We start from the raw sequence: 17,328 nt of genomic DNA, 5'->3' as shown, positions 1-17,328 counted from the left end.
CCTCTCTCTGTCTCTCCCACCCCTCTCTCTGTCTCTGACACCCTCACACCCTCTCTCTGTCTCTCCCACCCCTCTCTCTGTCTCTGACACCCTCACACCCTCTCTCTGTCTCTCCCACCCCTCTCTCTGTCTCTGACACCCTCACACCCCTCTCTCTGTCTCTGACACCCTCACACCCTCTCTCTGTCTCTCCCACCCCTCTCTCTGTCTCTGACACCCTCACACCCCTCTCTCTGTCTCTGACACCCTCACACCCTCTCTCTGTCTCTCCCACTCCTCTCTCTGTCTCTGACACCCTCACACCCTCTCTCTGTTTCTGTCTCTCCCACCCCTCTCTCTGTCTCTCCCACCCCTCTCTCTGTCTCTGACACCCTCACACCCCTCTCTCTGTCTCTGACACCCTCACACCTCTCTCTCTGTCTCTGACACCCTCACACCCCTCTCTCTGTCTCTGTCTCTCCCACCCCTCTCTCTGTCTCTCCCACCCCTCTCTCTGTCTCTGACACCCTCACACCCTCTCTCTGTCTCTCCCACCCCTCTCTCTGTCTCTGACACCCTCACACCCTCTCTCTGTCTCTCCCACCCCTCTCTCTGTCTCTGACACCCTCACACCCTCTCTCTGTCTCTCCCACCCCTCTCTCTGTCTCTGACACCCTCACACCCCTCTCTCTGTCTCTGTCTCTCCCACCCCTCTCTCTGTCTCTGACACCCTCACACCCTCTCTCTGTCTCTCCCACTTCTCTCTCTGTCTCTGACACCCTCACACCCTCTCTCTATCTCTCCCACCCCTCTCTCTGTCTCTGACACCCTCACACTTCTCTCTCTGTCTCTGACACCCTCACACCCCTCTCTCTGTCTCTGTCTCTCCCACCCCTCTCTCTGTCTCTGACACCCTCACACTTCTCTCTCTGTCTCTCCCACCCCTCTCTCTGTCTCTGACACCCTCACACCCCTCTCTCTGTCTCTGTCTCTCCCACCCCTCTCTCTGTCTCTGACACCCTCACACTTCTCTCTCTGTCTCTCCCACCCTCACACCCCTCTCTCTCTCTCCCACCCCTCTCTCTGTCTCTGACACCCTCACACCCCTCTCTCTGTCTCTGACACCCTCACACCCTTCTCTCTCTGTCTCTGACACCCTCACACCCCTCTCTCTGTCTCTCCCACCCTCACACCCCTCTCTCTCTCTCCCACCCCTCTCTCTGTCTCTGACACCCTCACACCCCTCTCTCTGTCTCTGACACCCTCACACCCCTCTCTCTGTCTCTGACACCCTCACACCCTTCTCTCTGTCTCTGTCACACACCAACGCACACAAGATCTTTGGCACATTTCCGGGAAGTCACTTACGAGAAAAGTCTCGGTGGTTGGCGATCATGTGACCGTACGAGTTCTGCTCTCCTTGTTCCGGGACAGTCGCCGCTCCTGCTCGCTGTCTGTACGCTTCGTCACGATGCTGTGGTGCTTGTTGCTGCTGTGTGCAAGCGGCGCCCTGGGACAGCCTTCCCAAGATGAAGTCCGCTCCTTGCCGGGGCTGAGCACCAGGATCAACTTCAGGCAGTGGTCGGGCTACCTGGATGCGAGCGCCGGAACACATCTGCATTACTGGTGAGTGAAGGGCGGCTGAGGGGCGAGGTCCCCGGTCCCCGGTCCCCGGACTCCCCGGTCTGGGTAAGCTGCTGGAGGAGAACGGTGACTGGGCGCTGTGTTAGATGGAACACAGTACAGGAACTACTCCTTCCATCCGCCTGGTCTGCGCCAAACTAACCGCTTCTTCCTGAATTGATATCCTCCATTCCCTGCGTGTTCATGTGTCAACTCTTTTGTACGCCGCTATTGCCCGTGTCTCCACCGCCTCCGCTGACTGTCCGTTTTGGGCTCCCGTGGAAAATAAACTTGCCGTGGACGATAACGACTATCTTACACTATGCCTCCCAAAATTGTATAAACCTCTATCATGTTTCCCTTCTGCATTCCAGAGAAAAGAGCTCAAGTTTGTTCAGCTCTCCTTGTCGCCCGTAACCTGTAATCCGTGTAACCCTCTCCGGGGTCTCCGCACCCTTCTTGTAATGGAGGTGACCAGACGGTCTAAACCGTGGAGCTGGGTGAAAGGTAGTGGGGAGACGAAAGGAAACCCTTCCCAAATAATTCCATCTGGAATGTGCAGGACAGGGTTTCCCACACAGCGGAATATCCCAGTGACATCAGCCAGGAAGGCTGGGCGAGGTTACGGGTGGCCAGAGCTTCTGCTGGGACCCATACCTGGCTGGATGGGTGCTGAGAAGACACTGGCCTCCAGACTGCTGGTAACCCAGGTAAACCTACTCCCTCCCTCCCCCAGGCATCTGGAAATTAAATAGCTCCCATTGGTTGGTTTGGCAAATTGTTCTATTTTTAGAACATAGAACATTATAGCACAGTACAGGCCATTCTGCCCACAATGTTGTGCTGACGTGTTGTACTCTTGGATCAATCCAGCCCTTCCCTGGAATACAGCTTGCCATTTTTCTTTCATCCATGGCCCTCATGAATCTGTCTCTAAAACCAGCCCTGGCAGAGCGCCTCACACATCCACCACTCTCTGTGTGAAGTACATCACTGACCACACATCCCCATACTTTCCTCCAATCACCTTAAAATTATGCTGCTTTGCCGTAGCAGTTCCTGACTTGGAAAAAGGCCTCTAGCTATCCGCTATGCCTTGTATCACCCTGTCTAGTCATCCCCCATCCTCCTTCAGAGAAAACCTTTACCTCACTCACATATTCTCAGGAGACAGAAGATCATCTGGGTCTGTGAAGGATCTTTTTTTCAAACAATGATCACATGAAAGGTTACCTAACCACTTACTGGAGTTCACAGTGCAACAGGTTAGTGGTGCTAACTCGGGTGGGTGTCAAGGCGGAAGAGTGAGGGGAGGTGGAATGTTCACGCAGTGTTGGCACAGAGAAGTACTGCAGACTCTGAGTGACAGTTCTGGCAGACCGTCAGTCTGTGGAAAGTGCAGCTTGTTAGCAAAGTCACCAAGGCCCTGGGCTCTGCAGAAAGTGCGAGAAAAAGGAAGCGACAGTGAACTTTATATAAACCCTGGGCTGACAATGGCTTTAGCATGTGCGAGTTCTGGAGGGGATGTGGAAGAGGTTCCAAAATGATTCTGGGGATAAAGATACGAGAAATTCTGCAGAAGCTGGAAATCCAGAGCAACACACAAAATGCTGGAGGAACTCAGCGGGTCAGGCAACCTCTTTGGTGGGGAATGATGTTTTGAGCCGAGACCCTGATGAAATCAAAGTGTCAATTGTTTATTTCCCTCTGTAGAGGCTGCCTGTCCTGAGTACCTCCAGTATTTTGTGTGCATTGCTGGGGATAAGGAGTTGTCATTTAGTGGATGGACTGCAGATTCTGGGATTGTCCTACTTAGGACAGAGGAGATTGTGAGGAGATCTGATAAGAGAGGTCTCTGGTGGGTCTAGACAGAGGAGATAGGAACCATTTTCAATGGCAAAGGGGCCTCAACACAGAATGAAGGTGATTGTAGTGAGACTATTTCTTGCACAGAAAAAGGCTGGAGACTGGGGTCTGGAATCACAGCTGGACCAGTATTCAACAGTAGCATTTGTGAGGGGGCTGGTGCCAACCCTGGACGTTCCCACCACCCACACACGACCCCTGGATATTCCCACTGCCCATGCACGACTCTAGGGAAGGCATCCTCATGCTTGGGCATAGACTGGCTGAACATTTCAAAATAACACCTTGGGGATACTGGCAGGGTCGAGCACCCAAGTTTCATTTGCTGTGTCCATTTGGAGATCTTGGTTGCCAGCCATTCTTAACTCCCCTCCCCGTTCCCACACAGACACATCTGTCCCCAGCCTTCTCTGCTGCCAGGGTGAGACTAAACCCACACTAGAAGAACAGTGCCTCATATTCCACCTGGGTAGCCTGCGACCCGATCTTCTCCACTTGCTGGTAACTCACTCCTCTGTCTCTTTTTGCTCTTGTTCTGATCTACCCAGTTCCTCCTACACCCTCCCCAGCCACCAGCATCCCATCTTTCCCCTCCTCCACTGTCCCCATCTTCCCATCACAGAAGCACTCCTCCCACTGGCTCCCCTCCCTCACTCCCTCCCTCCCATGCCCCACCTTCCCCACCTATCAGCTTCCATCACCTTCAGCCCCTTGTTACCACCATCTATCACCTCCCAGTCTCTGTTACTGTCCTGTCTCACCTTCTCCACCTGCCTATCACCCCCTCTTCACCTGGAACCTCCTGCCTATCCCCTGGAACCACCTGCCTATTCCCCCCCCCCATCCCCTGGAACCACCTGCCTATCCCCCCTATCACCTGGAACCACCTACCTATCACCCCTTCATCACCTGGAACCACCTGCCTATCACCCCTTCATCACCTGGAACCACCTGCCTATCCCCCCCTCATCCCCTGGAACCACCTGCCTATCCCCCCCCCCAATCACCTGGAACCACCTGCCTATCACCCCCTCATCACCTGGAACCACTTGCCTATCCCCCCCCCATCACCTGGAACCACCTGCCTATCCCCCCCATCCCCTGGAACCACCTGCCTATCCCCCCTATCACCTGGAACCACCTGCCTATCACCCCTTCATCACCTGGAACCAACTGCCTATCACCCCTTCATCACGTGGAACCACCTGCCTATCACCCCCTCATCCCCTGGAACCACCTGCCTATCCCCCCCATCACCTGGAACCTCCTGCCTATCCCCTGGAACCACCTGCCTATCACCCCCTCATCCCCTGGAACCACCTGCCTATCCCCCCCATCCCCTGGAACCACCTGCCTATCCCCCCCATCACCTGGAACCACCTACCTATCACCCCTTCATCACCTGGAACAACCTGCCTATCACCCCTTCATCACCTGGAACCACCTGCCTATCCCCCCCATCACCTGGAACCACCTGCCTATCCCCCCCATCACCTGGAACCACCTGCCTATCCCCCCTATCACCTGGAACCACCTGCCTATCCCCCCCCCCAATCACATGGACCCACCTGCCTATCCCGCCCATCACCTGGAACCACCTGCCTATTCCCACCCCCCAATCACCTGGAACCACCTGCCTATCCCGCCCATCACCTGGAACCACCCGCCTATCCCGCCCATCACCTGGAACCACCTGCCTATCCCCCCCCCCCGCATCACCTGGAACCACCTGCCTATCCCGCCCATCACCTGGAACCACCTGCCTATCCCGCCCATCACCTGGAACCACCTGCCTATCCCCCCCCCCGCATCACCTGGAACCACCTGCCTATCCCCCCCCCCCCCCGCATCACCTGGAACCACCTATTCCATCTCCTGCCAGGACTTGTTCCACCTCCCCCATCTCTTTCTTTCAGTCCAAGGAGGGGTCTAACCCCAAAGCATCGATCATCCATTTCCTCGACAGAATAGACTTTATTGTAAGCAGAGAGCCATCAACTATGTGACTCAGAGTATCGTGTGTTATCCCTTTCACTCAGCTCTTTGCAGTCGGTTGTGGTCGCCCCCACTACAGGAAGGGCGTGCAGACTTTGGACGGGGTGCAGAAGAGGTTCACCAGGAAGCTGGCTGGATTAGAGGGCACGTGCTATCAAGTGAGGTTGGACACACTTGGGTTGTGTTTTCTTTGTGGAGCGACAGAGGCTGGGTGCAGACCTGATGGAGGTTTATAAAATTGAGAGGTATAGATAGAGTAGGCAGGTGGTACCTCTCTCCCGGGGTCAACATTTCTAATACTAGAGAGCTGGCATTCACGGTGAGAGGGGCTAAGTTCAAAGGAGGTGTGTGGGGCAAGTATTGTACACAGAGCGTGGTGGGTGCTGGAATGCAGTGATGGTGGAGGCAGGTAGGATACAAGTGTTCAAGAGCCTTTTCGACAGGTGCAGGGACGTGCAGAGAATGGAGGAATATGGACATTGTGCAGACAGATCAGAGCCAGGCTGATTATCACCTGACATACACTACATCACGCTTTGTAGCAACACATAAATATAGAAACATAGAACCACTATAAATGACAAGCAACACACATAAAAGTTGCTGGTGAACGCAGCAGGTCAGGCAGCATCTCTAGGAAGAGGTACAGTCGACGTTTCGGGCCGAGACCCTTCGTCAGGACTAACTGAAAGAAAAGCCACACTCAGGTTGGAGGAGCAACACCTTATATTCCGTCTGGGTAGCCTCCAACCTGATGACATGAACATTGACTTCACAGACTTCTGCTAATGCCCCATCTTCCCCTCGTACCCCATCCGTTATTTATTTATATACACACATTCTCTTTCTCTCCTTTTTCTCCCTCTGTCCCTCTCACTATACTCCTTGCCCATCCTCTGGGTTTCCCCCACTCCCCCTTTCTTTCTCCCCAGACCTCCTGTCCCATGATCCTCTTGTATCCCTTTTGCCTATCACCTGTCCAGCTCTCGGCTCCATTCCTCTCCCTCCTGTCTTCTCCTATCATTTTGGATCTCCCCCTCCCCCTCCCACTTTCAAATCTCTTACTAACTCTTCCTTCAGTTAGTCCTGACGAAGGGTCTTGGCCTGAAACGTCGACTGTACCTCTTCCTAGAGATGCTGCCTGGCCTGCTGCGTTCACCAGCAACTTTGATGTGTGTTGCTTGTAATTCCAGCATCTGCAGAATTCCTCATGCTTGCGACTATAAATGACAACATGTGTTGATCTCCTGGGATTTTCACTCACAAGAGTCTCTGGAGTTCACAGGGAGAGGTGTGTAAAACACAAGACAGTGGGTGAAAACACCTTGTTAATGAGAGTGGTCAGAGGAGAATGGCCAGGCTGGTTGGAGCTGATGGGATGGTGACAGGAACTCAGATAACCACGTGTTACGTCAGTGGTGTGGAGAGGAGCATCTCTGAATGCACACGTCAAACCCCGAAGTGCATGGGCTGCAGCAACAGAAGAGCACAAGCATACACTCAGATTTTATATATACACCTACATGATGGTATATTTCACATGTGTATGTATATAAACATAAGAGTATAATGTCTATGAAAAGAGAGCAACAATAGTAAGATAGTGTTGAAAGGTTCATGGACCGTTCAGAAATCTGATGGTGGATTAGCTTAATACTTAATTAGATATTTAATTACTGGTTTTATTTTGCAAATGTTACTCCGCTATTTAAGAAGGGTGGGGGGGGCAGCAGAAAGGAAACTGTAGACCTGTTAGCCTGACATCAGTGGTTGGGAAGATGTTGGAATCGATTGTTAAGGATGAGATTACAAGGCACATGACAAGATAGGCCAAAGCCAGCATAGTTTCCAAAAAGGGAAAATCCTGCCTGACAAACCTACTGCAATTTTTTGAGGAAATTACAAGCAGAGTAGACAAGAGATTCAGTAGACATTGTGCACTTGGATTTTCAGAAGGCCTTTGACAAGGTACCACACGTGAGGCTGCTTAACAAGATAAGAGCCCATGGAATTACAGGGTAGTTACTAGCGTGGGTGGAGCATTGGCTGGTCGGCAGGAAACAGAGAGTGGGAATAAAGGGATCCTATTCTGGCTGGCTGCTGGTTACCAGTGGAGTTCCACAGGGGTCGGTGCTGGGACTGCTGCTTTTTACAATGTATGTCAATGATTTGGACTACGGTATTAATGGATTTGTGGCTGAATTTGCCGATGATACAGAGACAGGTGGAGGAGCGTGTAGTGTTGAGGAATCAGGGAGCCTGCAAAGAGACTTAGATAGTTTAGAGGAATGGGCAAAGAAGTGGCAAATGAAATTCAATGTTGGAAAGTGTATGGTCATGCACTTTGGTGGAAGAAATAAATGGGCAGACTATTATTTAGATGGGAAGAGAATTCAAAATGCAGAGATGCAAAGGGACTTGGGAGTCCTTGTGCAGGATACGCTAAAGGTTAACCTCCAGGTTGAGTCAGTGGTGAAGAAGGCGAATGCAATGTTGGCATTCATTTCTAGAGGTATAGAATATAAGAGCAGGGATGTGATGTTGAGGCTCTATAAAGCACTCGTGAGACCACACTTGGAGTATTGCGTGCAGTTTTAGGCTCCTTATTTTAGAAAGGATATACTGACATTGGAAAGGGTTCAGAGAAGATTCATGAGAATGGTTCCAGGAATGAAAGGGTTACCGTATGAGGAATGTCTGGCAGCTCTTGGGCTGTATTCCCTGGAGTTCAGGAGAATGAGGGGGGTATCTCATAGAAACATTCTGAATGTTAAAAGGCCTGAACAGATTAGATATGGCAAAGCTATTTCCCATGGTTGGGGAGTCTAAGACAAGCGGGCAAGGTTTCAGGATTGGAGGACGTCCATTTAGAACAGAGATGCGGAGAAATTACTTTAGTCAGAGGGTGGTAAATCTGTGGAATTTGTTGCCACGAGAGGCTTTGGAGGCCAAGTCATTGGGTGTATTGAAAGGCAGAGACAGACAGGTTCTTGATTAGCCAGGGCATCAAAGAGTATGGGGTGAAGGCAGGGGAGTGGGGATGACTGGAAGAATTGGATCAGCCCATGATTGAATGGCAGAGCAGACTCGATGGGCTGAATAGCCTACTTCTATATCTTATGGTCTTATGGTTTAAATAGTTCGGCACAACATTGTGGGAAATTCATTCATTCATTGCAGGAAACAGTTCACTATAAGATTTCACAGTGTCAGAGGAGAAAATTTGCTTTTGGTGAGTGAAATGTTCATTAGGAGGCCGAGGAAGAGTCATTGAGGAAGAGTCATAAGGTTGTACAGAAACAGGCCCTTCAGCCCATTTTGTCTATGCTGCCCCATTTCCCAGCATGTGCCCCAGAGCACCCACCATCTTGTTTAAAATGATGCAACACGATTCTTTAATCCACCAAAGAGAACGGGCTCATCCAGAAGGCCACAGATCCTACGGTGCAGTTCTCTCCTATCCCTGACCGAGTGTCTGCCTGTCTCAGGTACTGGGGTCCCAGTCGGAGGACTTCAATACCACCAGGTTTTGCCTCTGAGGTGAGAGTGTTGCATCTGGAGATTCAGCCTGAGGTTACAGCTGTTTGACCAGGATAGGAGCTTGGTGAGGGTGGGGCGGGGGGGGGGCGGGGTATCACTGCACCGCTCCTCACTGATCTAAAACTTGTGTAAACTTGTTCCCTGGTCATGTGTTCTGAAAGTAAACAACTAACACTTACAGATTAGGGAAGTGATTGTTAAATTGTTTCTGATTCCAGAGATGGGCAATGATTCCCTCCTTTCTCCTTGGCTATGGGACATTTCCCAGCTGATGGCTTTTGTTCACAAGAATCCTTGTTTCAATGTCTTAGCCCAATCCCTTTGTCCCATTTTCCTCTTTGGACTCAACTCTCTGACCCATCATTAAATGTTGGTCTCTGCTTCAGTCAGAAGACTCTTAGTAATCACCAGGCAGAACACGCTAGTGAGGCTGCGCTTATCTAATGACCTTCAGCTGGAGGGTGGGAGATCTGTGGAATTCATTACCATAAACTGCTGTGCAGGCCAAATTATTGAAGTGGAAGTTTGATTGGTTCTTGATTAGCAAGGCGTCGAAGAGAAGACAGGAGAATGGGGCTGAGAGGGGTAAGAAGCCATGATGAATTGGCAGAACAGACTCGATGGGCCAAATGGCCTAATTCTGCTCCTACGTCTTATGGACTGCAGCCCCTGAATAATTCACCTCCTCTTGTGTCCACACTTTTGAGAGGGCAGCTTGAAAATGGCCCTTCACATTCAGAGAGCTTCTGTGCTGGTGGTTATGAAAGGGAAGTGGGTATTCTGCTGTGTCAGAGAAGAAGTTGAAGAGGAAAGCACGTGTAGAGAGGGCAGGTTGAGCAAGGGAGTTACTGTGTGCTCTCTGGATTTTGATGGGCTGGATCAAACAGTTCAGGCTTCACCTGGTGTAGACTATCTGCGCAGAGGGGACCATGAGTCAGTCTTCACCGTCTGATGTTCGGGGTTGACCTCCCCTGTGGAAAATGTCTGCCTCTGATTGCACTCTATCAGAATGTTGTCTGTTTGAAAACATAGAACACTACACTACAGTACAGTACAGGCCCTTTGGCCCGCAATGTTGTGTCGACCTTTTAACTTACTGTAAGATCAATCTAACACTTCTATTCTACACAGTCCTCCATTTTTCTATCATCCATGTGCCTATCTAGAAGTTTCTGAAATAACCTGAATGTATCTACCTCTGCCACCACCCTGGGAGGGTGTTCCACTCACCCACAGCTCTTTGTGTGAAAAGAAACACTTGCCTCTGACAACCCCATACTTTCCTCCAATCATCTTTAAATTATGCTCCCTGGTATTAGCCATTTCCACCTTGGGGAAAAAGTCTCTGCTGTCCACTCAGTCTATATCTCTTATCATCCTGCACATCTCCATTGAGTCACCTCTCATCCCCTGTCCTGTCTTAATGAGATTCTCTCCCTCTGGAGAGCATGGTCTCCTCCTAGTTCATCTACTTTCACTCATTGAATCCACCACCCAGGCAGTCGTTGCTTCAGGCGTCTAGCTTTTGAGAGGAGGAATGAAGGGAAGTCTCATCGAAGGCCCGTACATTTACAGTGAGACGTCTTTACTCCTGGACTTTCAGCTCATGTGACGCAGCATTGTTTTGTCTTTCTAACCGCTTATGCTCCTGTGATTCAGCTCTCAGCTCATAAAAGGACATCCAAGCCCCTTTGAACATGAACGTTTCCCAGTCGTCGCCATTTAACAAACAGTCCACTATTCCATTTTGTACGAAGTTGTCTGGAAGGGTGATGCTGATAGGATTGTGAAGGAGCCATGTGCATGCCTTCCTTCACTGGCTGGGCACTAAGTGTAAGATGCTGGCGAGACAACCACTGGTAGTCCTGTGTGCAGCTCCGTTCACCAGCTTTAAGAAGGATGTGATTAGGCTTGAGAGGGAGCAGAAAAGATTCACAAGGATGTTGTCGGGACTGGAGGACTCGAGCTATAAGAATAAACTGTTTTCTCTGGAGTGAGAGGCCAAGGGAGTCCTTACAAAGGTTCGTAAAATCACGAGGGGCACAGGTAACGTGGTGGTCTTTTTCCCAGGGTACAACTAGAGGGCAGAGGTGAGAGGGTGAAACCTAAAGGAGACCTGAGGGACAGTGTTTCCACACAGAAGGTAGTGGGTAGATGGAATGAACTGCTGGGACAGCCATTACAACATTTGAAAGCCATTTGGATAGGTATGTGGATTGGAAGCGTTCAAATAAAGACAAGACAAATGCAGACTAATTAGTTTGGATGGGACGGATGCCAAGGATAGGAAACGTTAAGAGGGTTATAGGCTATACAGGTAAAGAGGACTACCTTGGGAGGACACCTTGGTCAGCTGAAGGGTCTGTTTCTCTGCTATATAACTCTATGAATGTATTGTGTATGTGCTCACACCCTCCTGTGTTCATGCAAACTATTCTCAACCGCATAGTTATCAGCTCCCTCCTGGACCTGCTCGGTGACATCAGCAGGAGTGGAGTGTAAGCTCCAACAACATGCTCTGTTTAAAAAATATCCCACATGTCCATCTTCATATGTATGACCTTTGGCCTTTGACCCCTCTAAACAGCCTACTGCTGCCTGTTCTCTCGTGATCTCTCATCTTTTAGTAGAAATGTGTCAAATCATCTCGAGGCTCAGGTCATGAGTGTGATGGAGCACTTTGCACTTGCTTAGATGACAGCAACTTCAACAACACTGTACAGAGCAAGGCATCCCTTTTTACAGATCCCCCATCCACAACCACTCACTCACTCACTCCATCACCAGCACACAGTGTCAGCAGTGTGTACCGTCTGCAGGATGCACTGCAGCAACTCCCCCAGACTCTTTAGACAGCACCTTCCAAACCCACCACCTCTACCAGCTGGAAGGACAGGGACAGTAAAAGCACAGGGAACACCACCGGCTGGAAGTCACACACCAGCCTGACTTTGAAACATATCACTGATTCTTCACCATCACACTGTCGCTGAGACAAGGCTGCCTGAGCTCTCCATTCTGGGAGTGAGTGTCACTCAGCAAGTGCCAAGTTCTAGGTGAACACAGAGACTACCTACCAAGAGCTGGGCGAGGGGTGGAGTGCCCACTGCTCAGCGCCAGCATGTTGGCTCAGTTTTAAAATATATATATTTTGAAGAATAAACTTTTCGTGATAAAAATATATACAATGACAGAAACAGTGCAAAAAATCCTTTATATTCATCGTCGGTGCATTCTGTATTGTAAATTTTCTGAAGAGAAGAAAACAAGGAAGCATAGCATCTTTGCCCCTCACGTTGCTCCCTGAGGAGATACCTCTTTCACTGTTCGAGGGGCAAGTGTGGTAGTGGAAGGAACTTTCCCACAGAGCCTTGGCAGTGGCTACGCCAAGCTTCACTGTGCCCTTCAGCACGTCCTTGAGCCAGTCTGCAGACACCGTGCTGTGTAGTGCTGGAAGACCAACAGAGTTGGGCCGAATAGCCTGTTGGCAAGCGGGACAGCTCTGTAGCAGAGTATGCTGCTGACAAACAGTCAGAAAAACAGCCTGACCTGCTGTTAGTGTCAAGGAGACGATGGTCACAAGCCATCACTGTAATGTAAACTGTAACTGGCAAGTTTTTGTGTTAGGAATGACAAGCCTTCTCCCCAGTCAGAAGGTCATTCTCTGTTACAACATCGGTAAGTCAGCAGGAAGAGGAGGACTTCTGGAGCAGACCGGTGCTGGCATGAGATAAAGGAAAGGGAATTTGTTTTGAGAGCACTACTTGAAATCCCTGGAAGCATTTGCAAATAATTGTTGTTCTGTAACTTCAAAACATTAAACGAGTTCAAAGAAACTCACAGGGAGTCCGAAGATGCAGGTGTCATTCGTCTTTACTTGAAGCGAGGCGAGCACAGATCATGTGGTGGTGTGATGACATATGCAATTAACATATTTTATATGTAACCCGGAATTTAAACAAACAAGAATACTGAATTAAATGATATATAATTGCTGAAATATTAAATACACAGCACTTCTGCCAGTTAGTTGTAAACTCCAACTCAATAGAAAATGCATCTCCACTATCTCCACAGTATACTATATAATACTATATAGACAGTATATACACAGTATACTATATAATACTATATAGACAGTATATACACAGTATACTATATAATACAACTAACTATATAGCCATCAACAACAGAGTCAATTTTACATTGTCTCATTCAGGCTTAAAGATTTTTTTTTCTCTTGTAGGATAATGTCTTTCCTGACAAGGGAGGGTTACTCTGCTTGGAAGGGGAGATTTGTGTCTGTGAAACAATCTCGGGTTGCGGAGCTGACTCTGAAACTGCAAGAAGTGGTTTACAGCTTCCTTCTCCTTTCCTGTTTCACACCATTCACTCTCTCATTCACATTCTTTCTCTTCATTTTTCCCTCCTTTTTCTTCTAGTTTGTGCATCTTGACCTTGGGAAGGTGCATTTGATTCACTGGAGTATTCTCTTATTAATCCAATTGCTCCCTTTACGATCTGATCTCTCCTCCTATGTTGGTTTCCTCATCCACAACATCATCTGCTGAATCCTCTGTTTTCGTATTTCCATTGACTCCTTTCATTTTGGCCAGCAAGGCTTTGGTCTTTGTCCCTACTTCTACAAGCAGCTTTTTGCAAGCACTTGAAGTTCATGCAATAATCTTAATGCACATAGAGTAGATTCTGGTTCCTTTTACTCACAAAAGCCGAATGCTTGCAACTTTGCTAAAGCTCCTGGAACTCTCTTCCAGTTAAAACCAAGCCACATTTGACAAGTAGCTGCCTGATTAACGTATCAGAAGCTTTTTCCAATATGTTGCCTTGCTTTTGTAGTGCTTTCGTCGCTTTCACGTTTCTTCCGAGCAGTGTAGTCCTTCCTTGGTCCAATATGCTTTCCAGCCAGAGGCGCAGAGGGTGGTACCAACACCTGTATGTCCACTGTCGGGCAACGGTTCATGTTGTTTGGCATGGAGACAGTGTGGCATCAGCCAGTTCCTTTCTTAATTCGCTTTCAGTCGACTTCTTTGCAGGAAATGAGGCATGTAAGTGGTGGATGGATCTCCAATCAAGTTGTAGTTGTCTCAGCCACTTAAGTCTCTACAATGCTGGCCCTCTTGACTTTTTTTAACCCATATGAGCTCAATGTGGCTTGTTGGTTTTTGTATTTCACTGTTATGAATGTCATTTCCACAGGAGTTTTCTTTGTTGAATAGCTGCAGGTTTCAGTTTGGTATCTTTGAAATGCCATTCAAACTCATTTTGTGGAATGACTGAAACAGTTGAGCCAGAGTCCAATTCCATTTTAATTAATTTGCCGTTCACTTCTAGTGTAAGCCATATTGCTTGTCTATTGTTAATTTTCACATTGTAAATCTCAAGGACAATCCTGTGTCATTCTCATCATTATCAGACTTTTCATCAACGCAGATGCAGATTAAATGTCTCACAGTAACACGTCGAAGCTGCACCCTCTCTAACATGCTGGTAGAGAGAATTTTATTTGGGTTTTCTTTAGCGCTGGAAATGGTTACATCCCGAAGCAAGGTCGCATTGTGTATTTCACGGACCAGCAAAGGCCGGCCGGCTTAGCGAGCAGAGCGGTGGACACCCCTGCTGAAATCCGGAGGAAAACACACAGAGGGGGATCACAAAGCGGAGGAAAGAGGACCGGGTCGAGACAACAGAGACTTTTGGAGAAGAGGAGTTCGGTGGGTAATACTGTTCCAGCTGACCGGAAGTGCACTGAGAGTGGTAAGCGTAAAGGAATTGGGTGCTTACTGTTCTGGCTAACAACGGATGGTGCAATCCGGGGTATATTACGATTGAGGAACATGTTTGAAGACTGGATATTGAACTTTTTACTGTTGGATTTCGGCCACATTCCACCGTGATACAACACTTGGCAGTACGGGAGGTCGTTCCTGCCTGTGGCCATCGAACATGCAGCTCCTCCCGTGGAGGGTCAGACACCCTGAGCCAATAGACTGGTCCTGGACTTATTTTCCATCTGGCATAGTTTGCATTTTGTTGTTTGATTGTTGGGGTTTTTTGTATTGCTATATTTACGCTCTATTCTTGGTTGGTGCGGCTGTAACGAAACCAAATCTCCCTCGGGATTAATAAAGTATATCCATCTATCTATCTTTACCTGCACTTTCTCTGTACCTTTTAACCTTTCGGGGTGGACCTCTGATATTGACAGCAAGTCATCTTTGTTTAAAAAGTTAGTCATCCAGTCAGTTCGGGTGTGAAGTCCATGATCAGCTGAACAGCCCGAGGAACTCAGTGGGTCAGGCATTATCTATGGGGGCAGAGGGATGGACGACAGGTCGGGCAACATCCTGCATCAGGACCAAGAGTCTCGAGGGGAGACGGCTGGTATAAAGGGGTGAAACCTGCTGGAAATTGGTGTGTTCTGGGAGTACATAGTAGATCTTAGGCAGTGAGCTGGCTGCTGGCTGTATGCCCAGAGACCTGAGATCTTTGGGCACAGAGCAGGGAAAAAGCAAAGCAACAGACTTTTAACATCGTAACTTAGCGAGTTATTTGTATGTCTCCCCTTTCACTGTGAAATGGGGACATCTCTTTTCCCTAATTAGGCAGAGAAAGAGCCTGTGGTATGCCAAATTACCGGGTGAACGAGTAGTCTTTGGGGTACTGGAAGTCTGTGTCTTTATTGATACTTTTGATACTTTGCTGCACACTTGAGTGCTCAGTGGGGGGGGGGGGCGGCGCCGATGCTATTTTTGCCGATGGGGGGAGGGGTTTAGTTGCTTTGCTGCTGCTTATGTGTGGGTGGGGTGGAGCTGGGTCTTTGGGGTTCTAACATTCAACTCATTTATTCTTTGGGGCACTCCTCTGTTTTCGTGGATGTTTGCGAAGAAAAAGCATTTCAGAATGTAATACATTTCTCTGACATTAAATGTCCCTATCAGACCTTTGAAGGGGAGGGGAGGGGAGAGGTGGGGGCTAGAGGATTATCGGTGGTGTGCTCCATTGTACTTGAGTAGGTGAAACACGGTGCTGTCTCCGTGACAACTCTGACCTGAACAACATCGGTGGTCCCCATTAGAATAACTTGGGGACTGTACACTTTACCTAAACTTAGGAGGGGGTGTACTCCGGTGGGTAGGAGACTCAACTCCCCACCCATGGAAATGAACAGTAACAATCAGCAGACATTCAACGTAACACACCCATGTTTTCCTGGACCTATCATCTGACAGCTTGTACTTCTTCCTCCTGTCCCCCTCACCTTCTCATTCTGACATCTTTACACTTCCTTTCCGATCCTGATGCAGGGCCTCGGCCCAAAGTGTGGACTATTTATTTCTCTCCATAGCTGGTGCCTGCCCTGCTGAGCTCCTTCAGCACATTGTGTGTATTGCTGTAGATTTCCGGCATCTGCCGTACCTCTTGTGTCTGAGTTGTCTGGATTCTTGTCAGGTATGAGATGTGGGAGTTGAGTTTCAGATGGGTCTGAACTTGAGAAAGAATTTGGTTTAGAAGATGAGAAAATGGAAGACAGGTCCCTGGGGCAGACATATTGAAGTCAACCAACTGAATGACTCCTGTTGGTATGATCCCATCCCTACATAACATCAATGACCACACTTCAGAAAGAGTTTAGTCTAATCTACTCTGGAACACCGTGAGGTCTTGTAAAAGCCTCTTTACCCAAGTTTACCCTCTTACGTTTAATGTTGGCTTAGGTATGATTCATGGGAGGGATCCAATGAGCCAACCTCTCCACCCCCCCCTCCCCTTCTCTCCTCTTTCTGCAGGGATCGCTTCCTCTGTGATTCCCCATTTCCATTTGTCCCTTTCAACCAACCTCTCTTCTGGCACTGATCCCCGTCAGTAGCCCAAATGCTACATCTGCCCATTCACATCACCTCTATTCAGGGCCTCAGACGGTCTTTCCAGGTGAAGTAGCACTTCAGCTGTGAATCTACCGGGGTCATCCATTGTGTCCAGTGCTCCCAATCTGGCCTCCTCTACGTTGGCGAGACCCGTCGTAAATTGGGGGACCGCTTCATCTGCCAAAAGCGGAACCTCCCAGTGGCCAAATATTTCAATCCTGCTTCCCATTCCCATTCTGACCTGACCATGATGAGCCACCCGCAGGTTGGAGGGACAACACCTTGTATTCCGTTTGGGTAGCCTCCAAACTGATGGCATGAATATCGATTTCTCTTTCCAGTTAAAAATGTTTCCATCCCCCTCCTCTCCTCTTCAATTCCCCATTCTGGCCTCTTAGTTCTTCTCACCTGCCTATCCCCTCCCACTGGAACGCCCCTC

At 49.0% G+C, this 17,328-nt stretch overlaps 1 protein-coding gene across 1 annotated transcript in view; it reads left to right on the top strand.

Moving 5' to 3' along the window:
* The first annotated feature begins 1,343 nt into the window (after positions 1-1,343).
* LOC134356064 (lysosomal protective protein-like) overlaps positions 1,344-17,328 on the top strand; it is a 71,172-nt gene continuing 55,187 nt past the window's right edge. The window contains exon 1 of the mRNA XM_063066603.1: positions 1,344-1,605. Coding sequence (XP_062922673.1) covers positions 1,451-1,605 — 155 coding nt within the window. The 5' untranslated portion in view covers positions 1,344-1,450. The remainder of the gene's footprint in view (positions 1,606-17,328) is intronic.

This window comes from Mobula hypostoma, chromosome 14, assembly GCF_963921235.1.
Source record: "Mobula hypostoma chromosome 14, sMobHyp1.1, whole genome shotgun sequence".
Lineage (NCBI taxonomy): Eukaryota > Metazoa > Chordata > Chondrichthyes > Myliobatiformes > Myliobatidae > Mobula > Mobula hypostoma.
Note: the sequence above shows the minus strand (reverse complement) of the source record. Positions and strands in the feature narration are given on the sequence as shown.